General features: G+C 44.1%; 1 protein-coding gene across 1 annotated transcript; it reads right to left on the minus strand.

Moving 5' to 3' along the window:
- Positions 1–13,654: 13,654 nt before the first annotated feature.
- ATP5PO (ATP synthase peripheral stalk subunit OSCP) lies at positions 13,655–20,603 on the minus strand. The gene is made up of 7 exons (XM_081070831.1): positions 20,484–20,603; positions 19,172–19,222; positions 18,081–18,191; positions 17,077–17,206; positions 16,216–16,328; positions 14,138–14,224; positions 13,655–13,839 (listed from the first exon to the last, which is right to left on the minus strand). The coding sequence occupies exons 1-7, from the start codon at positions 20,517–20,519 to the stop codon at positions 13,726–13,728; spliced, it is 642 nt and encodes a 213-aa protein (XP_080926957.1). The 5' UTR covers positions 20,520–20,603; the 3' UTR covers positions 13,655–13,725.
- Between the last annotated feature and the right edge of the window lie 2,451 nt (positions 20,604–23,054).

The raw sequence follows: 23,054 nt of genomic DNA on the forward strand, positions 1-23,054 counted from the left end.
AATGTCTGTATTTTTGGAGAACTCATAACCCTCCTATTTCTTACCTCCACCAGCCCCCAGTAGGCCCCTTGACCTATGATGCCTAGTCCTTGGTGTATTTAGGAAAAATTATTGGTCCTGCCATTGCTTCAGAATCTCATTTCCCCACGGGGACCTTATCTGAAATGCTGCCCTGGATTGGATCACTTGGGCAGGTGGTGTCCTGATGGGACACTGCACTAGCTCTTTGAAGAGCTGGTCCATGGAAGATTCCAGCAGCTGTGTTGTTACAGCCATTCTAGTCCCCTCTAGGTCTTATATTGATAGATGTCAATGAAAACTATCATGGGCTTCTATCAGGTGATTTGATTCTGATTTCCAGCGTAGTTGGAAGATGGTTAAGGAAGCTTGTTATCTATAGAGTTCTATCTGCTAAATCAGATCATTGCAGGTCACCTGAAAGGCCACGACGTCACGGTGTCGTTGGGTCCTAGTTGCCAGCCCACTTGGATAACTCTCTTTTGGCTTGGAGGTCCTGTGATATTTCATAATGAGAGTCACTGATGGTGACCAGCTCGGAGCCTATTCTTGCTTGAATGTTCCGCGTCTTGACCTTCATGGGAAATTTCAGCAGCTGTCTTTGGTAAGTTCCCTAAACAGGCATCCCCAAGGTATGACAAGGAAAAGTGACAATCGGAAAGTAGGTGGACAGATGTGAAGGAAATCCACCACGTGGTGGGGGAAAGACCCCAGGAACACGCAGCTGCACAAGTGTGGGGAGGAAAGCCTAAGACTGCGCCCCACACTGCGCCCCACACAGCCAACCTCTCACTAATGGGCTTCCATGGGCTTGTTGCCAGTCAGGAGTGTATGACCATGTGCCAACCTGTCTGCTGTGGGTTCTTTGATTCCCCCCCCCCTTTAAATGCCAGGAGATAGGCTGGTTAGCTAGTTCATAACTTGATTTGCTAAGGAAAAGTGTGGGTCATGTTTTGTTTGCATGTTAATGTTCGCATAACCCCAGTTCGTTGTGGTCAAGAAATGTTCTTTGCATGTCCTCTTGGTACTGGAGTCTAGCTTTCCTGTGGTTGATGGTATTCTCTTTGATTGTAGGTCCTTAGAAGTTAATTAGGGTTGTAGAAGCGCTTTATAAATGGTAGCATCAACATAGTGGCCGAGTACCCACTCTGTTGGGAACTGAACGCATAGTGTCACGATTTCCCATCAGAGCCCTGTCATATTTCAAGCAATTTAACAAATGTGTGTGTTGGAAAGGGCAACAAAGTTTACATTTCATACTTTACAAAAAACACTCTATCATTTATTTATTGAAGATAGTGTAGAATTTTCTATCAAGAACAACAGACATACGTATTTTTTGAAACAAGCAGATGTACCCTTTAGGTAGAAACTTTCAACTGAACACATTACAGACCAAGTTTAACTTCACGGCATGCATTTGTTTACCACTTCATAGCAGAAAACATGGTTAAAATACTTTAAGTTTATATTTTTTGACGGTGTAAAGAAATTGTTTTAAATTAAATCTATAAATAGCCGTACATCTCATGCTTTCCTATTTCTATAATCAATACAGTTTGTTCAGCGTATTTATGAAGGATGTGTTACTGTGGTAGAAAAAAAGTTTTAAATGTGTTATGGGATAGCATTGGGTCACCATCCCGTCCCCTTTCTTTCTGTTCTCCCTCTTCTTCATTGACTTTCTTGGCATGTCAGTGTTGGGGATCCATGTAGGTAGGGTACGATGTGCACAGCGACAAACGTCTCGTCACCCTTTTAGTTCTGCTGGGTCACGCACTTGCAGAGTCCCGTTATTAGAATGAATGTAGCGTGCAAAGCAATATGTGAGTCTTTTTACCCCAGTGACTACACTGAGCATCTCTGAGATGCTCGTTCAGAACAGCAATTCGGCATTAGTGTCCTTGCACTCACTGGTGTAACCTGTGCTGTGATGGGTCATCCTTCTGGGGGAGATAGGCTGACTCGTGACTCGTGTCGTGGGTAGAGGAAGGTGGCTGACGTGTGGAGCCTCACACTCTCCGACCTCTATTCCATCGCTTCTGTCTTTTTGGCTGCTGGGGCTAAGTGTCACAGAGACCAAATGTCCCTTGCCAATAAGCAATCTGTTACCTAGCTCTTTGCTTTCTCAACACGGGGTGTCTCTAGGCCTCTGCATCCTGGCATTGTGTCCCCAGCCCTCTGCCCTCTTCTCTGAGCCATCTTGACCTCTAGCCCAACCAGGGGCTTTTCTGCTCACAGGGCTGTGCCCTGACAGGAGCCCTTGAGCAGGGTCTTCGTAGACCAGCAATCCTGAAGGGACAATCCATATGCCAGTCTCTCTGGGGCAGCGTTACTGGCTAGTATTGTCTTCCCTAGCACACAGGTGGGACATATCATCTCCTGGGACCAGATCTCCTGTGACCACGAGAGCCTGGAAGATGTGCTTCATTCAGATCCCGGGCTGGCCTGCCATGGGAATGAGGGGCCTCTCTAGGCTGGGAATGCTCAAGGAACTGGGGCCAGCCTTCCTTGTTTGAATGTCCTCTGATGGCAGAGGAGAAAGCTGTGCTCCCAAAGAACATTAATGTTAAACAGGGTATTTTTTTTTCTTCTTCGCTTTTTGAGCAACTTAAGCATGACCTAACTATGCGAAAGTAACTGATTTTTTCTGGTTGACTAGTACTGGGTTTAACTTCTCATTTTCCCTCCGAAAATGGGTACATTGACTACTTGCGTTGTGTCTTATCTTGGTAATCTAGTAACAAAACCCCAGGTGTCCTCTGGGATGGGAGTGAGGTCAGGGGGATTAGGTGCTGGGGACACCAGGGAAGAACAATTACAGGTCTGCCGTCCAAGGCCGGGCAGTCAGCTGTCTCTCCAGGAGCTGACTGGGGCAAGCATAAAGCACTGACCATACAGAGTGGGGTGTTCTAGAATCTGAAGGGGCTGGAGAACGGGGAAATGGATAAGGTGCTCCTGGTTTTATTTGAAGGGTGAAGATCTTGGAGTATATTTTAGAGTTTGCCAATACCTTGTGTGAGGAGAAGACTTCTCTATGTCTACTTCAGATAGTTTTTTCTGGTTGAATCAATAAGAAAATTTGTTTTGGGTATGTAGCAATTGTGGAATTTCCATTGAAAACAGCAAGAAAGTTTCTCTTTCCTTTTTATCTATTTTTTATTTTATGTTATTTTATTTATTTTATCTTACATTTTCAACTCTCTTCTTTTTTGGGTCTGGAGATGAGCTTTACAGTAGATACTAACTCTTTGAAATGGCCACCTGCATGCTTTAGAGGTGGCAGGGTCATTTCAGATTTGAGGAGAGTGTAAAGGTAGCGGTGGGTCTGCTTGCTCTGATGTACTTGTTTTACAAATTGAGAGCCTCCTATGCCAGAAAGTGAGGCCATGAAAATAAACAAGCCTGTAGATTAGCTCCTACCAGGCAGAAGCGTAATCGGCAGCACCAGAAACCAGTGACTCTATGACGCCCTCAAACGCAGTGACCTGAGGCGCCCCGAGAGGTATTTGGTAAAAGCAACACTTTTTCTTTGTACCCTCAGTGTTGAAATGCCTGTGGGGCTTCTCCTTACTGCTGGGAATGGCTCAGGTCAGCTGCCAAAACTTAAGACTCACCTGGCAGTGCCCTGAGCCATGTTTTGTGGGGCCACTTAGTGTTGTGTAAATAGAGTTGGGATGTTTATTTGAGCTAGAGGAAAGGAAAGTCCTAGAATTCCCACATTGTATCAGATCCAGGATGTATTTGTAAGTCTCCAGGCTTGACTAAGGTACATAACCTGATATCTTTAGGAGCCAGAATCTACTCCTGACAAGCATGGAAAACTTATCTCACTTGAAGGAGAGAAACATCTAACAGCTCTTTATCTCAGGAGCATTAAAACTCAGATACCAACACGTTGGAAAGTCTTATCTCTGGGTTGTGATCTCTCCCTAACCTGGTCAATAAGGCTAATCATTCATCCAAGGAGTCCCCATTCTGGGCCACTGTCCCAAAGGCCTGGGAGGTGAAGTGAAGGGACCTGCCTTTGTGGCATTCATGGCCTAATTATATATCTAATTTTAAGTCACTGAAATAACACCCAACACCTTGTAAAAATTCATCTGCACCTCCAAATAATGATTTCAGTGACATGCAGATTCAATGAGTTCCTCCCTCTTTACTTTGGCTTTGGGGAACCAGGTAAATAAATAACCACATAATAATTTTTTCGACACTACGTGTGGTTGCCATGTTTCAGGATAAACTTGCCCCTACTGTATGTTAGGCTATTTTGTGAGTTGTTTTTAATAGAATTCTGTTCTACTTTCTATACCAGCCTATGTTGTTAATATGATCTGAATAGTGTGACTATTTCAGTAGTCAAAGCCCACCAAGTAAGACTGTTCAGAAATGGGCTTATTTGGCCAGCCTTGAAAAACTTGAGGGTTTCTCTGATACTTATGGAGCATTAACCAGTAACCAAGCTTTCTTTTTATGCAATGGTAGGAATGCATAGTCTTCTAGGCACCCTGGTTTTGTACTTTTATCATTCAAAAAAAAAAAATTCCTGTGCGGCTGTGTTTCTATAACTATGTTCCTTTTCATTTCTCCTCTTGTACTCAAATCCCTTGTTTTCTCCTGTTTCTGTGTTTAAATAGAACGGGGGACTAGGGCAAAGAGGGTGATACAGGAACCAGAGAAAGAGTGGTGGTGGTTTGCAGCCTCTGGTTGAGGAGCCAGCAGCTGCCGCTCTACCCTCTGATACCACTAGGGGACAGTCTGCCTGTTGAAAACTTGTAGGTCCCGCCGGCAGATGCCAGGGTGCTGGCTCCACCTACCGCAGTTCCAGGGCATTGCTCTTGGGTAAATCACAGATCCAACTTGCTGGTCGTCTGAGACTGATGGCAGGAGAAGGAAGGAAATTAGTGGTGGACATAGGACTTGATGCCAGCACTCCTGGGGTACCTAGTGACACTTTGCCCTTCCCTGCTGTTGGGGTTGGGGCTCTCCAGGGTCGTCAGCCTTCCCACCTTTTCTGCATCAGATTTGGTGAGAGCCCCTAAGATCCAGCCTGCCAGGGCCTCGGGTGTAAGTTGGAGGTGTCTCCCCTCTGCTGGGCTGATCTCCAGGCCAGATGCCCGGAGTTGGTACTATCTCCCCAGAAGTCAGGTCCCCTGTAAGTGGATTGAATAACAGAGTCCCTACTGGGAGACTTGAACTTCTGGAATTTCAGATGTGAATTGCGGTGGGGGGATGCAGAAGCTCACGTAGGGTGTGTGTGTGTGTGTGTGTGTGTGTTTGTGTTTGCATGGTTGCCAGGGGAAATGGACAGATATGTGACCTGAACAGGGAAACAGATTGGTCTGCACTTCCCATTGTCCCTCTCAGGACCTGCTACATAATTTGTGGGCTGAGTGCAAAATGAAAATGCGAGGCTCCTTGTTCAAAATGGTTGAGCATTTCGAGGTGATGACAGCAGAGAATTAAACCAAGCGTGGGCCCTTCTAAGCACGGTGTCCCGTGTGACTGCGCAGGCCATACACGCACGGAGCCGGCCCTGATCACACTGTATTTTCAGTTGCTTCTTGAAGCAGGTAGGACTTCGTTATATGTCTTCTTACTTTGTAAAGTCTCCCTGGCAGGTTGTGGAGAGCGGGGCTGACATACTTTTCAAAATGTCTGCTTTGATTTCATAAAAGTGCACATGGACTGCACTAATCAGAGGGTACAGGATCCAAGCCCCTGTTGACGTATGTGCCTGGAGGCAGGAGAGAGAATCATCTCTGGGCTCCCGTGCAGGGCGGGCCATGAGGCACCAAGAGGCTGTGTAGGTTTTACCAGTTAACCCACTAATTTGAAACAAAACCCTTCCTTTTGGTCTTTCATCACCCACTGAGGGCTTTTGTCCCCTTTCCTGGTAGGACAGAGAGGCTTTTCCAGCCTCTCCTTCAAAGTGACCATCCCGGTAATAGGAGAATAGGACCATCTCCTTCAGTGCCCTTCCCCAGGGGCTGGTTCCTTCATTGCCACTCCCTGGAGAGAGACAGTGCATGGAGCCAGCTGCCTCTCTGCCCTGGCTGGGCCCAATGGTCCACAGAGAGGAAGCGACTGCCCAGCTGGGCTATCCCCATAGGATCCCCATATGGCTTTTGAGGAGGGTGATGTCAGGAGAGAGGAAAGAACCCACTGTGTGAGTAACCTCGAGTTCTAGAAGACCACGCTCCTGGAGGCAGATGGTCTTGGTCCTGCTGTGTGCTTGTTGTTGCTTTCTTTCACAGCTTTTTTTTGCACTGGATTCTGCTTGTTCTTTGCAGCTCAATCTCATTTCTACACACACAGAGCAATAATCCTTTTCACGTCTCTTGATTCTGTCTGGGATTATAAAGTTTGTTAAGTAAAGAAGTCGACAGAAAGCTGAACAGAAATTGCAAATTCATCTCGTGTGGATTTGTGTCATTTTGAACGAAATAGCAAATTGTAGCTTTGTTTCTACGTGTAATGAATCTTTCAAGTGACTGAAAGTTCAGAAGGTGTTATCTAGAAGCATGTGATATTGTCAGCATTCGTTTTCATGAATGAACATTTTTGATGTATGTTTTACAAATCAACATCCTAAAAATGTCATCTGCTAAATGTTCACTGTGTCAGAAAGCAGATATTCCAGTAAGATCTTTGGTAGTGATATTTTTTTTTACACATGCATTTAAAACATACATTGCCAACAGCCCAAGTGTCTTTGAACTGTGAAACCAACTTCAGACCTTGTCCTCTGAAGCTCCAGCCAGGTGGTCTGCACTTTCCTGGCCCCTTCTTCCTACTCCTTCTTAGCCCTGGGGAGATAGAGTAATTGGCAATCATATAATTCATACTGTATCGCCTTACCTACATTAGCTTTGGGCCCACACATCTATAGGTGGTCAACATATATGTAAATACATGTATACGGATGAGATATCTGCAACAAAAATATCCCGTATATGGTAATCAGCCCATAGCTTCTGGTTTCTTGCATTTTATGCGGTTTCCAGCTAAGAAAAATGCAACATTCCACTACATAAAGTGAAAAAGTTGTGCTCTTTAAACAGTTTGTTATGAAATCTCTGCTGTATGTTTATGGGAATGTCCGTGACTAAATGTATATCTGGTATGTAAGAGGCTATCTGTTAAATGTTGCAGAAACTAACAGATTCTGTAGTCAAAAATATTTACCTTGTTATTGTAAAATGTGATTTGTCATTGAGAGATTATTTTTCTGTATGTATATGAGAGTATTTTAGGTATCTAATTTAAGTGCATAAAACTATAGAAAAATATTTAAAAATCTATTCCAGAAGTAGAAAATGCTTAATCAGATTACTTGGGTAATGTGACTTCTGGGTCACCCTGTACTGTTCTCTTTCTGGATAGATCAGTGTATCCCTTTGGTGTTTGCATTTTCAATGAAATTTGCTGGGGCGTATTCACTGTCTTCAGCACAGAGCAACCCCCTGGATGCCCGGGTCCCTGGTGGAGATGCCAGGGGCAGCAAGCCTCCTCCTCTTCCCTTTCCCCTTTCCAGAAAAGGGTCGGAAGTCCAGACTGTTTCTGGGTCACAGACCTATACTTGGCCACCAGAAATGTCTGTCCCTGCAGGCCACCTAGGGAGGGATGGAATGGAAAGCCCCGTGAAACTCAGTGTCGAAACCCCTGAGAGATGCATTTGGAAGTCGCTTCAGAGGGTGGCAACCTGGGGGTCCAGCCTCTCCTAGCAGGCAGGAAATGATGCATTGGTGAAAATAGCCAGTTCCTGGTGAGAAGGGGGCATTGCATATGGATATCACTGTTGGTGGAAAGTTTAGGGCTGATGACTTCAAAGAACATACAGGGAGTTGTGAGCATTAGGTTTCCGATTATTTCTTCCCAGAAGTTGTATGCTTCTGAATGCTGCCAGCCAACAGTGGGCGTCCCTTTTCGATAGGCCTGAACTTGGCAAATGCTGGGGTCCAAGGGACTTCCTGGACTTCGAGGGTGTGGGGAACTGTGATTTCCAGAAGCTTCCTGGAATCTGTTATCATAGAAATAACCTGCAAATCACCTTGAGGAACTGTCCATGAGGATGTAGCCGACTTTATTCCCAAAGATGGAGCCGTTTAGCGATCTCCTTGTTCAAGCAAAGCCTGGGAAAGCCATCTCCGGCCAGCCAGCAGGACTAGATAAGCTGTGGTCGTGCTGCCCGGACTAGGTCGGGGCCTTGCTTCCTTAGCATTGTGCTCTCTGGGCTGGGGTAGCACTAGGGCTGTGAGTGGGAATGAGTCAGCCAGTCAACTGGCCCCTGGGCCCTGGTTGTTCCAAAACAGTTTGGGGACAAGAAAAGCCAGAAGGATATGGGGCTTCTCTCCAGAGCGCTTACAAGCCACCCGTTAGCCTTTGTCTGTTTGGAAAAGAATGTATCAATCCTGACGTCAATCCCTTGTGTTTCCAGTGACAGATGGGTCACAGTGCTGGTGGCGTATTGCTCTCCTCAGTCCTGCCCAAGGGTACGACTAAGCCCTCCTTGCCTCCCCCCCACCCCACCGCCCCATGGATGTCCTGTTGATTGTAATATACTTCTGTTGCCAAATAATGGTACTGTTTAATTTTCCATAAAAGGGAGACTATCTCGTCTGATATGTAATGTTGATGGAATTCTAAAAATTATTAGGCACTATTATAAATTGTAGAATTATGTATTTGTCTAAGGTTTGATGAAGCAGGGTCCAAACATTAGGCTTCTTTTTTTTTGTTTAAAAGAAGTTGAGGTTAGTTTTGCTGTTTGCGTGTTTCTTTGGCACCTTATTATGTATGAAATGTTAAATTTTCCGATTCAGATTATGGTAACTGTGTTTTTTTTCCTCTTCCTCCTTTTTTTAAACCAGTAGTGACATCAGTACAGACTGCTATTCCTGTGTATCTTAAACGAAAAAGAACAATCTCTTCCAAATAACTCTTTGGTCATTTTGACCCGTGCGGTTTAAATTCACATAGCTCATGAATAAAATGAAAGAATCCAATCCTGTCACAGTGGATTATTTTGGGTTCTTTCTGCCCCACCTCCTTTTTGAGCGAACAGGAAACCAACAGCCCTGCAAATGGTATCTCTCTGTGTGTGTTTCCTTCTCCCACAGATAAGGCTGTAGTTGTGGAAGGAAAATTATGCAAAAATAAACTTAAAAAACCAACCAAACCAAACCAACCATGCTTCCCACTCTGCCATACCTTCTTCAGAAAAACATTAGCACCTGTTCCAAGTACTTCTGAGAATTGGAGAAGCTCTGTGCTGTGCCAGGGCAGTGAGGAGAAAGCAAAAAGCTAGATTTTCTTACAGAGACATCCAGAAGGATTCTTCTGGCTTTCCACGAAGGAGTTTCCAACACAAACAACTCCACAAGTTTAGAACCTCGACTTTTAACTCTGGGCACCATCAGCAAACTCAACACTGAATATTATCGTCGCTTCAGTTTTCGTGGTAATTCCTCCTTATTTCATCACTGATTATCTAAATATGATCAAGTCCTTTAAATTCTCTGGTTGGCTTGGACACTAGTTGATTTGTTGTATTTTTAAAAAATTGACCCTAGAGCAGTATATCTTTGCCTTTTTTAAACCAGTATGCCCTATTTTTGATAAACATTATAAATCTTATGACCCCCCCCCTTTTTGAAGTTTTAAAAATAAATGTCATTAGAAATAATACTTTCCCAAACTACGCCTAGTTTTCTCCGAGATTGACGGGGTCCCCCTAGCATAGCTTGGTGGGTAGAAGGAATCACTGGTATAAAACCTGTTGAATAATACCTATTTAAGAAAGTTTAGTAGCCAGCATAATCGAGGCAATATTTTATTCTAGAATATTTATTGTTTTCCTTCTAATTATAGAAGCAATACTTATTAATACAGAAAATTCAGTAAGCACAGAAAAATACAAAGGAAATAAAATCACTTAATGGAGATATTCTTCCACACAAAAATAAATGTTAACGTTTTGATGCACGTCATTCCCATAATTTTTCTGTGCATTTGTGTGTGCGAGTGCACGCATGTGCATTTTGTAGGCTATTGTACTATTTAATATTTAATATGCATTGAGCACTTCCATATGAAGTCAGTTCAATTATACAGTTTATATAAATTATCTCATATTTTGATTGCTTTATTTTAAATCATCTCTGTTATCATTTATATCTATTTTTTCCACAACTTGATTTTTAAAGACTGCATAGTATCCCATTGTCTGAATGTATCCTTGTTTACCCTAACTTACCTAAACAATCCTGAATGGTTACATGTTTTGATTGCTTTAAAATTTCACATTGGTGAAAAAGAGCTGTGAAGAATATCATTGTATACAGACTTCTGGGTTAATCTCTGATGACCACATAAGGTGCTTTTTGAAGCATTTTATCCTTTCTCCCCATTATTATATGTGCTTAATCAACAGGAAGTTGGTTGAGTTTGATTCTGAAGGATTTGGGCAGTAGTGCAGCAAGAGGGTTCCCCAAAGAGAATGGGTCCACCAGCTGTCATGTCTTAGAAGCTGGGGGTTTTCCGGGATGTACAGTGCGTAAGGCCTGGTTGAATGCAGTGTGGGTCTCGCCAGTCAGGAGAGCTGGGAAGAAGGCGGAGCCGTCTTGGGGAACCTGGAGTGCGGGTTAGGCTATGGACTCAGCTGCCAAGACTTATAGACTCAACATCCCATGGCTTCAACCAGAGGGGTTTACTTCTCCCTCAGAGGTCTACACTCAGGCCTGGCAGAATGGCTCTGCCCTTGGATGCTTTGGCTTTACCGTGGAGTGTGGCTGCTTCAGCTCCCACCATTTCACTTGCAGCCAGAGGGCAAGGGGACCAACTAAGAGGACGGCACACCTGTTCCCTGTGAGGTCAATCCAGGAAGGCCTACACACGGTCTCCTCTCTTCTCCTATCTGCTGGAACCTAGGTCCATCAGGTACTGCAAGGGAGGCTGGAAAATGTGTTCTTTAGCTGGGTGGTCCTATGCTCAGCTAAGTTAGGGGAGTGGATACTGGGGCCAAGCAAGAGTCTGGGCGCTCCTGGCTCCTGGCAAAGTACGGAGAGGCTCCAAAATGGTATCTCAGGCAGTTGTCATGTTAGGTGACTATGGAGCTGGTTTGCCAGGAGAAAGCCAGCGCTTCAGACAAGCATGACAGCCAGAAGGGCAATGCTATGCCAGATGTAGACACAGTGAGTAGCCCTGGGTCACTCATTGCCCTGTAGGACTTCTTAGCTGTATCCTGCCTCTGCCCACTCAGGGGTAGCTCTGGGAAGGGAATCAGTTTGCTGCCCCAACACTTGAAAGGTGACCAAGGAATAGGCACTGAGAATATTTTCTGTAGAAGGCCTAAAGGAGGGAAAACGTAGGGAAGAGCTGACCTGAGTTAATGGGTGCATTGGGAGAATCTTAGGGACAAAGTGAGAAGGGGCACAGGGACTCCCCTGAGATTAGCTCTGCCCAGTCTTAGTTGGTTCCAGTGATGGGGTGATCATGTGCCAGGGCATGGTCAGTGACATGGTACAACAAGCACAACGTGGGGAGTGAAGACCCAGGTTCTAGGACCTGACCCGCCCGCTGTCCAAGCACGTGTTCCTGAGCAAATCCTAGGGCCCCTCACCCGCTTCCCTCATTTGTGAAGTGGGGGATGTCTGTCCCACCTGCATCACAACGGTTGTTATGATGCTGAAGATACACATGAACTGGCCTTGAAAGCTGCAGAGCACCCTACAATTAGGTGTTACGGCAGGACAAAGGGCATCTCACTAGGAGAGTTTTCCCTGGAGGCCTGCTGGTGCGAGAGTCGTCCTAATGACCTACGAGGGACCAGGCGTGCTGAACAAGCCCTGGAAGGCAAGAGATTTTGGCAGGAAGGCAATACAGGCGGACTTTGTTTACATGTCAGCTGCTGTGTTTAATCAATCCTGGGTCAGATGGCCCAGAAGAGTTAGAGGTCATTGAGCCAGTAACCAATACCATGTATGGACAGCTTTACATCTGCGAGGCCCTGTACTAGGCCCTTGGGAATCTTGCTTCACTCACAGCTTCTCTGGGCATTGTCGCTTCCACTAACAGGGGACGAAATCCAGGCTTGGAGTTGGGATGCTTCGCAGGTTGGAAGTTTCGCAGGTAGGGGCTTGCACATGTACCGTCTGGAAGGTTCTAAGACACGGTAACCACCATGCTTACTGTCCCAGCCGGAGAACAGAGCTGCCGAAGTCTACGTCAGGAGACTCCATGCAGGTGGCATAGCACATCCTTACTGATGGAACTTTCTGGTGGTGTGGAGAGTGAAAATTGCAGTGCCTGGCTCATAATAGGTACTGTAAGCTTGTTGAAAGAATTTTGTAGAATGGTTCTTCCTCTCCACTAGGTCACTAGTCTAGGAGGTTACTATCCAAGTGAAGTGACATTCACTGTGGCCATAAAGGTTCTAGTCCAGTCGGGATATACTTTGTAAGCGGCAGTGCAGTGGCCACACATGTGCCAGGTAAGTCTGAGGAATCTTTCTAGGCCATTTCAGGGTAACTGTAATTATCGGAGAAGCACAAAGATTATTTCCTCTGTTTGGCTTCCACCATACGCGCGTCTCTTGTCCCAGCCTGCTGGTTGCTGGAAAAGGCCTTAATTGGCGGGATCAATGGGCACTTCCGCCGAAGGGCAATGACTTCTAGCAATCAGGGCACCTCCCGCTGGAATAGCTGCTCCCAGCGGGGGAGAAAGGCCTCTGATTTTGTTCTGGGCTGACATTTTTCCCGGCCATTCTCTGGTTCAGAAGACATTCCTAGGGCTGTGAGAGCTGGTGAGAAACCTGCATCTCAGGCAGGGCTCTGACCAGGACCTCTGCCCTCAGAGGGTTGAGCACAGGAAGGCCTGTTAGCAAAATAACTGCTTTCAGTTTCTAGACTCTAGAAAGGACACATCTGTTTGGCCAGAATATCTTTGAAAGCCTTTATAGAAAACATTACCGCCTTTATACTTAATAGGATAATATGGAGGGCAGGATTATAAGACAAATCACTTTGGGCTCAAAACAAGTCAAAATGCACGTGATGGAAGAACCTGTTAGAATAATGAGATGAGCACGTACCAGCCATCTTCAGCACTTCAGGCAGACCCAATACACCGGGCTGACACCAGATCATAGGTACAGCAGTTGGGGTTGGCCCAGGCACGGCAGCTGCAGGCAGCATGAAGCTGTGGAGTGTGGAGCAGCTGCCGATGTCTGACCAGCATGGGTTTCTGGGGCTCAGAGAACCACTTCCAGTATCCCTGACTAGAGACGGGCGCCAACAGTTGAAACTCCAAGAGGACAACAGCCGGCTAGATTCGCTGGTACCTTAACTCCCCCGCAGGCTCAGCCCCTCCCCAGGCTCTGGGTTTAGAGGCCAAGGAAATGAGGTTAGGTACATTAAGTACTTAATAGTCCCCGGCATAAAATGAGGCCTCAATAAATGGTAGCTACTTTTCGGAACAAACACAAGCTTTCATAAATTCCTAAGAATAATCTACAAAAATTAGATTCTCCAGCCCAAGGGCCTTTAGCCTTTAAACTAGGAGGATACTGAAAGACAGACACAAAAATAAGGCTCCCTGTATTTCCACTTTAAAAGACAGTAAACATAGTATGTTCTTTTCAGGAAGCATTTTATTGTTGCTCCAAGTTGAAGAATTTTCCCTGACAGAAAATCACTTTCACTTTCAGAAAACCTCCCGCATAACCCTATTCAGCTTCTGAATCTTGGTTTTTGCAGACATATCAACATATTTCTCTCCAATACTGACAATCATTCCACCCATGATTGATGGATCAGTCTAGGAAAGAAAATAAGTTGGATATATGAAAACACATTGACATTTTACTAATTAAATGGAAAGATGAAAAAGTGCTTTGAAAAGTCTATGTGCCACATAAATTTAAGACATTATAATTACATCTAGAAAAAGGCAGAAGTCAAATTGTAAATGGAATCAGTAATCATTTACACTGAGAATATAAAATTTCTACTGTAGGTAAATTAGTGGGTAATCGGATTTAATTTTTCACTATTTGTAACCATTCTAAGTATCAAATTAACCCGAAGAAACATACCATACACAATTAAAAACCTACCTTAACTTCCAATTTCAGTATCTGATTTTTACTTAGGAAGCTCTGCAGCACCGTTTTTAATTCAGAAAGAGTGGCCGCATCTAAAGGCTAAAAAGGGACAACACCATCTTTTAAACCTGAGATAAAGCAAAACAGAATCTTCCCACCTTAAAAGGAAAGGGGAAAATAACCAGGCACACACCACCAAGACAGGCCTCCTGAAGTCCTGTGTTAAACACCTGCGGACCCACCTGGGGTGACCAACAGCCACTCATCAGAAGACCTAGGGGGCGCACACTGGCGGTTCACTCCCTCCCGTCTCTGCTCCACAGTCCTAGCAGAACTCTTAGAAATGGTTGAGGGGAAACAATCCTGACATTTACGCCTGAGGATGCAGGCTTCTGCTCTGTGCAGCCCTGGTGGGCACGGCTTGAGCCTATTATTTCCTTGGATAAACTGCAGTTTAACCTGGTTCTATGATCTTTTAAGATCCATGGTTACCAGAAGCTCTGGCATGCCACCCCACTCAGTGAAACTCCTCGAGGGAGCCTGGGCAGCTGGCTGGCTCCTGAAGTCTGCGCTGCTCTGTAATCTGTTCATACTGAGCAAATACCCCAACATCCCACCCCCTTGCCCCAGCTCTTACTCCTGGTTAGGTGACAATGGAAAAGGCCTTTTACCTGTCACAAATCCTACCTCCTTACCCACTCATCCAAGAGTCCAAAGGTAACAAAAAACCCTTTACATCTTTGCAAAAATCTAACAGTATCTTTTGGGGGGTAAGGGAAGTAAAAGTTTATCGGTGTTCAATCAAAACTTATTTACTGGGACTTTTGAGGTTAGAGAACTCTATCTGCCCACCTTCCACTGAGATGTGCACTGAGGGCCAGCCCTTCTGCACCCACCACCTCGTTTCATCTGGGCAACCTTGGGAGGCCAACTATTATGCCCATTTCACATATGTGACAACTGAGGTTCAGAGTGGTTAAGAAACCCACCGACGGTCCCACCAGCAAGTGAGGACTAGCGCCAATATTTGAAATCAGTCTATTTCTAAAGTCTATGCCCTTCGTCACTAATCAAAGGTATAATTTTTTTTAAAACAGTGGAAACTCATTTACCGAGGAGTTTCAACATCAAAAGCATTAGTATTGGTTCTAAAAAACTTTCACAAAAATCAGCAACCTTTAAAAAAAACCACGTCCTTGTAATCACTGAAGAATGACTTGTACCCATACTTGCCGAGGTCAGCGTGACCGCCTGGGCTCTGTAACACAGTGGGCACTGCGACCCCCAAGCTGGCAGGACTCTCTGCGAGGTAGGTGCTAAAATGTCGCTTTAAAATCGTGCTCTTCCAGGGAGGTAGAGTATCTTTTAGACACTAGACCTGTCTATCTCCATGAGGTCAGGTGCTGCACAGCCCAGGTAAACCCACCTCACTCCATTGATACTTAGGTCCCACAGACCGTTTTCCTAAATTGACAACTCCGGTAGGAAGAAAATATTTAAGAACAAAATTAATCCTGGGGAGGGAGTGTAGCTTAATGAACATGGACTGCTGACAAAGGGGCCTGTGTTCAAATCCTGCTTCACTTTTGGTGATCTAGGGCAAGCAACTTAATTTTCCTGGGCATATTTCCTCATCTGTATTATAATTCTACTTCACATAGGCCTTTCATAATAAGAAAATGCATTACAAAGAACCCAGCAAATGGTGGCTTCCTTCAGCAAGTCAACAAGATCAAAGGGCCTATCCGCCCTTCCCCTCCCCATGCACCACCACCCAAGTTTGGAAACTAGTTTCAGTCAACCGTTAAACATAGTATTTACAAAATAACTCGAACCTGTAATGTATCATAAACCACTATTTCCTAACGCATTTTAAGCCAATCTACAGTCCTTATGAATAATCACTGGTTAGGGAAGCACTAATAAGATACACACCGGCCCTTCCAAAGGGGAAGTTCCCAGAAGCGGGTATAAGAACGAAGTGACAAGTGACAAGTCACATTTTACCTTGTTCCGCCCTCCCCCCCCCACTGCAAAATGTGATGCACGAAATGCCAAGGCCAGTGCAGCAGTAACAACCCTTTACTTACAGATGCGGTGGTAACTGAGCAAGGTACTTCCCCACGGTGCACGCTCATTATGGTAGAAAAGGCGGAAATGACTCCAGGGGTAGTGTTCAGGCGACCATTTTCAGCAAGCAAATCTGGAAAGTGAAGGTGTTTCCGTAACAGAAACTCCATTAAAACGGGTTATCACTGAGGTATTATATTCATCTCAAAAGAAAACTTAATTTTCCATATTTAATGTCTTTTAAGAATGTGAATGGAGAAGATGCCACTTGTTATTTAAAAAGTATATTCAATGTGTTTTTTTTGGTTTTTTTTTAAAGACTGCACCAACAAGCATTAAACCAGTAAGGGGGGGTGTGTCTTACACAGATCTGCAACAGATTCTCGATCACAGCTTGCAATCTGATTTTCATATTTACGTCACAGATTCCAATGGTAGGCTATGAATTTCCAAATTAACATACCAGCTATATTCCAAAATGATGACATGAGTACATTTTCTTTGGAATTTGTGTTCTGAGTTGACCATGGGATTTGAAAAGCAATCCAAGTATACCCAAGAATGTGACTGTCCGCAAGGGCAGAGGGACACAGCCACTGGCTACAAACCATTTTCTTGGTATGAATCCCACTGGTTGCCTCCGTGGATCGAAACTCCTGACCGTGTGATCGACATTGTTCAATCTCAGGATCTTTAGACAGTGCCCCTCAAACTGTAATGTTCACGTGGGCAGTGAGGGAAGACGCAGATTCTGACTGAGCAGGCTGGAGGGGGCCTGAGGCTTCACTGCAAAAGGGCAGTGATGCCACCGCTCCTGGTTCATGGACCACACTTCTAGTAGCAAAAATCTCAGACTTCAGTGAAAAAGATCCAATACTTACTCATCAGGTTGGATGTGAGGGGAGAAAACTTCTCTTTTGCGGTCATGTCATTTAGGCTTTTCACTTTAATGGAACGCTTTATATGGGGATTCAAAATTGAGGCAGCCATTTTGGGTTCCTTCAAGAGTTGCTAAAAGTGGCAAAAAAAAATCTCTTAAACTCTTTAGAGCATAAACAATCCTAGCGGCCATATACATACTTTCTTATGAATCACATATTTCATGAATTAAATTAGCTCTCTGAAAGCACGGATGAAGTTTACACATAATTTCTTCTACCTTTAAGAATCCACCCCACCATGATTTTGCACAGGATACAAGAATTTTTGAAGAAATGGAATGCTCCGTGCAGTCTCCCCGTCTGTTTTCGTCAATCTGTCCTCAGTGTGGAGCACATACATCTTTACTAACTTTGCTGCCTTGCACGCTCTGCTCATTCTCCCTCACATCTTGGGAATAAAGTAATGAAAACCAAGGAAAGGCTTCCTAAGGAAAATAAATTCCCATTAAGATAAAATCATTATAAACTCTAAAGACTATTTTGGAAATACCTGGAATACAAGCATAGATTTTCAACGGTGACCTTTTTTTTTTTTTTAAGGAAGGTGCAGCTCACAGTGGCCCATGCGGGGATCGAACCAACAACCTTGGTGTTATTAGCACCATGCTGTAACCAACTGTGCTAACCGGCCACTCCCAATGGTGACTTCTTAATTTTCATTTGAAATGGCAATTTTTCTTAAATAACCATCTCATATTTCTACGTCTTCTCTTAGCCTGAAATCTTAGTTCCTAACATCAATAGCCTTATATGTTATCTGTTTGTACCTATTATACAATAGATTCAGAATAATACCCAGTATGATTACTATCAGCATGATTACAGAAAACAGGGTTGTTTTTTCGCTGTTCTTTTTCTCTGAGGGTACACCTCAGAGAAAAGGGATGCATAATCAAAAAACTAAAGGAATATAAAAAGGGAACTTAATAAGGAAGGCTACTTACTGCTACTCTCAACAATTCCTTTTCTACTTGTTCCAGTTTATTCTGCTTAGACGCAGCAGAATACAGAGCAGTGGCATAACGACCTTCGATACCATATATCTGAACAGGTGGCTTTAAAAACAAGGGTGGGGTAGGGGAGGAAGAGAAAAGGAGTATCAGTCAAGATAATAGTATACTGTCAATAGAAATAAATATTTACAATTTAAAAAATACATCTTTTATAATACAAAGAAAACTTAAATATGTCATCAAAAAGCTTTCCTGAATGGCAATTCTCAAACAAATTAAGAAATATTTCTTTGGCCAAGTCACTCCATCTCCGAGCTTCCAATTCTTCATCAAGGGCCTTAGGAAACCGATGTCTAACATCCCTTTTAGCTCTAACTACCTATTAATTCAATGACATTAATTTTGCGATAAGCTTACGCTTCCTTTGAATGCAATCCTATTCAGTTCTAAGTCCAGGAGGTTTTTAAACATGTTAGAGGCAGGAAAACAGGCATTTATAAAACATATACAAGCATACTTTTATACATCTCATAGTAATACTATAAATTTTCCTTACAGAACCTCCTCATCAATATTCAGTTTAGAGGAGCCCTTTAGCAATTTATAAGTGCCTGATGCTTGAATTATTTTTCACAATAAACTACAGGCCTTTTCCTATATACTACCATCAGTGTATGACTACACATGCTTAGTGGTGCTGTATGGTTGTAGTGCAATGCTTAGGCTTTGAATTAGAAAGATTTAGTTCTAGTCCAGCTCTAAGACCAAGCTGAGCAGCCTTGGGCAAGTTTTCCCCAATCTCGGTTTCCTCTTTTGTAAACTGGGAAGACTAGCTACTTCCCGTTACCATCACGTGATTCTAAGAAATTCTCACATTTAAAGGTTATGTATGGGCCTGTTGCACAGCAGGCATTCAACATTATTTCATTCCCTACCCCCCACCGCATCACATTTTGGGAACCACAAATTGTGCAGCAAAAGTTTAGGTAGTAACTATACAAAAGCCCATGCCCTAGCTGTATTGCTGTTTGACTCATACACATTCATCTGCTTTCCAATTACAAAAGAATAAGTTGACCTACCCTCACAAGCTTGGCAAATGGCCTGACCACAGATGTACTGAAGCATCGCACCTTTAAAAAAAACAAAGTGGATCAAACAAGATTACTTTAAAGGATGTCTTTACTTAAACCAACAACAAGAAATTTTCAATTTCACTTAAATGGTTAGTTTCTTACGTATGTTTCTTTGGGTCATCACATAGATTACATGAGGGAGAGCTGTTCTTTATTGCTTAGGAGTAAATTTCCCTGCTGAGAATCACCCCAAGTTGCTGGGAAAATCGCCTTCCCGCTAACTTCCTCGTATGCTATGCACAGGCGGAGGCGAGCGCACCAGTAGGGGAGAAAACACTAATTTTGATGAAATACGTGTTTTAAAAAATTTTAATAAGATTTTTGCCATTTATATCACTACCCTTGAGCAGGACTTTAATAAAGAGTGGGAGGATCCCAGTCTTGAGTTCCAAGAGATACATCTTGCTAGACTCCAAATGCTACGTGCCAATAAAGATGAAGCCTCGAGCACTGCAGCCGGGTTTACCACGAGAGGCCCCAGCTCCGAGGGATGGCATCTTACGTGTCTAGGAACAGAGCCGGAGTCCGTCGTTTAAACAGCATCTGCCAGGGCCCAGGCCAGGCCACCTTCAAGTAACCCCGGCTCTGCAGTGTTACCGTGTCGCAAAACTGGGTGTGAGGATCACAAGGCTTTTTAACACGATGGAAAAGCGTTACCTAAGCCGTGCGAGGTCATGGCATTGACAGCACTGCGTTAACATGCACCGTGAAGAGCGCAACTTTTCTTTCTAACTCCGTTTTCCGCGTGACTCGGTGGGTCCGAATCTCAGTCCTACCGCTCGCTGGCCGCGCAGCCGAGGACGAATCCTTTAAACTTTTTTTGGGGGGTCTCATTGCCCTTATACACAATGTGCGATATGCTTTACAAATACTCGTTAGCATTCCTAGGGACCCGTGACAGGTTTGATCACAACGACAAAGAGAGACGACTGGAGGTGGACCGTGTCCTTTAGCCGCAATCCAGGCAAACCGGGCCCCCAGCGCCTGTGACCCTCAAGCCTGCAGTTCTCGGAGCTGTGCTCAGAGGACACCGAGGTCGGGCACGCGCAGCCCCGTGCCCACTGCCGCGTGGACGTCCGCGAGCGGGGAAGCAGGGCCGCCCAAGCCTCCTTGCGTCGCCCCCAATCGCCGGGCCCCATGACCCTGAACGGCGGCCACGCTCCCCCAGCTGTCGCCTCGCACTGTTGTTCTAGGGGTCTGGTACGGGTCACCCCAGGAGAGACCCTCCCTCTGGCTTTCAGGACCTCCATTCGCTCACCTGCCGGGAGAACCCGGACATTGCTGGGGCTGCCATCTTCTCCCGGGCGACTGTAGGTCAAACCCGAGTTGGAAGGGAGACGCAAGGGCGCATGCGTGCGTCAGCGTAGCCATTCAGCCCGCTGGGAAATGTAGGCGCAGGTCGTTACATCGCATGCGCGGAGACCTCCCTTAGGCTGGGAGTTGTAGTCCATAGACGAGGGTACCAAAGTACGGGGGTGGGGTGGGGCTAGCGGGCTCAGGACCTGAAAATGCAATCCTTCAGTAGTTGATTAAGTGGTCCTTCCTGTAGAATGGATTTATTGTCCCTAGTTACAAAATTTCCATGTAGGCCAATATGGTGGCATTTGTTCCATTTCACATTCCTTACCGGCATGATTAGCATTTTAACCCCTTCTTCCAACTAAGCCAATATGTCAAGCGCATATTAAACAAACGAACCTTACAGCTCCAGCAGCGGCTACCGCGTGCCCAGTACCTGGGACATGACTGCCCCTTCATCCCTCCCCGCCCTCGTCCCTTCTTACCTGAGTGCAGCAATTATCTGTTACATTGGGGTTGAGTGTGACATCGAAACCGAGAACCCAACACTAACCTTGGCCAATTGCTCAGCATTCATAAAAACAACCTGTTTTCAAACTATTAACCCCTAAACGGAGCTTACTCTAATTTTCTCTTCTGTACGGACTAGAATTGGCTGGCAGAGCAAGGCGTTGACTGACCTCCCTGGTTGCAATAATGGAGTCCTGTGGTCAATTAAAAAAGTTTTTTTCTGCTCAGATCTATTATAGGAACACAGAACAATTCATTAATTCATCCTTTTAGAGTGCCGTTTTCTCATCATTACAAAAAATCTTGTAAAAATGCAGAACATAGAAGGAATATAATTGCCCTCTTTTCAACCACCCAGAGGCAGCTGTCAATATTTTTTCAAGCAGTAGCCACAGCTGCCCAGGCTTGAATTCCAGTCCTTTCATCACTGGTGACCTTGGCCCAATTATATAACTTCTCTGAGCCTCACTTTTTTCTTATCTATAAAATGGGTATTATACATAATAGTACATGTCTTATAAGTTGTTAGGACAAATAGGAGGTTAATATATATGTAAAGTATTTAGAAGAACTGCCTGATAGAACGCCACTCAATAATCTTAATTCTTTATTTTATGTTTATTTTCATTGCATAGAAGTATACAGATTCACAATCTGTATGTAATTTAGTACGTTGCCTTTTTCCTTAATACAAGAGGAAAAAGGATACGAAATTATATATGCTTGTGAAAACATGCTTACAATATAATATAAGCATATTTCCAAGTTATATAATTTTCATAAGCATTGAGGAAAGAGTAAAGATAGGAAATATATAAAATGGGGTCACAAGCTGCTACAATTGTTAACATTATGAAGGTTAAGCCCTAAGGAAAGATCCCATTCATGTTCTAACTAGCATGGGAACTTACATTTTAAAAAATCTTTCCAGTCTTGTGTCAATACTTGGATATGCATCTGGACCTCCAGATAGAACTCAAATTACCCCGCAATGGACTCACAATACATCTATCTGATATCTATTATCCAGACCACTGCATGTGACCAGACCTCTTGGTGCCCATTTTCTGGACCATTGGCATCCCTCATCCTGACTGACTGCCATCTGACTGGTAACCATCCTGGATCAATCCTAAGACTAACAATGCAGGACTGATAATTCTCAAGAACATGCTTTTTTACTATAAGACTTTTTAACACTTCTCTCTTCTTTGGAACACTTCTGGGTTTTTGCCTAGCTGTGTTTCCAGTTTGCAAACTCTAAGCCCCTGGAATAAATCTCTATCATTCATTTCTAGCAAAGTCTCCAGACTATTTCTTTTTAAATTAGTTTCAGGTGTATAAAGCAACATAATAGTTAGACATTTAAACCCCTCATAAAGTGATAACCCACCCCACAAACTACTACCATTCTGACATCTTATATAGCTGTTACAATACCATTGACTATCTTCCCTAGGTTGTGACTATATATACTTATATATTTAGTTATAGTTGACATTTAATATTATTCTACTTCAGCTTCAGCTGTATAGCACATGGGACACAGCCTATGACGTGATCCGCCTGATAAGTCCAGTACCCATCTGGCACCTTACATGATATTTACATCATTGTTGATTATATTCCCCATACTGTATTATAACTACCAATTTGTATTTCTTAATACCTTCACCTTCTTCACCGTGACCCCAACCCCATTCCTATCTATCACCCTGATAGATCTAGTACCTATCTGGCACCATACCTAGTTATTTCAATAATATTGACTATATTCCTTATGCTCTACACTGCATCTCCATGACTACTGTATAACACCCAATTTGTACTTCTTGATCCTTTTTTTTTCCACCCATCCTCTACCCTCCTCCCATCTTAAAGAAGTCTCTAAGATTCCTTATAATACTGGTTTGGTGGTGATCAACTCTTTCAGCTTTTTCTTGTCTGGGAAGCTCCCTATCTGTGCTTCAATTTTAAATGACAGCCTTGCTGGGTAGAGCAATCTTGGTTGCATGCCATT

The sequence above is a fragment of the Rhinolophus hipposideros genome (assembly GCF_964194185.1).
Source record: "Rhinolophus hipposideros genome assembly, chromosome: 2".
In the NCBI taxonomy this organism is placed as follows: Eukaryota; Metazoa; Chordata; class Mammalia; order Chiroptera; family Rhinolophidae; genus Rhinolophus; species Rhinolophus hipposideros.

Bases quoted from the DNA above. Each gene is read 5' to 3' on its own strand.
- ATP5PO (XM_081070831.1), bottom strand. From the start codon at position 20,519: ATGGCAGCCCCAGCAATGTCCGGGTTCTCCCGGCAG. The intron at 16,329-17,076 runs GTAAGTATTGGA...TTCACTTTCCAG, and splicing joins CCTCACATCCAACCTGATGA to ATTTGCTTGCTGAAAATGGT. The intron at 13,840-14,137 runs GTAGGTTTTTAA...TTTCTTTCCTAG, and splicing joins TACTGAAATTGGAAGTTAAG to ACTGATCCATCAATCATGGG.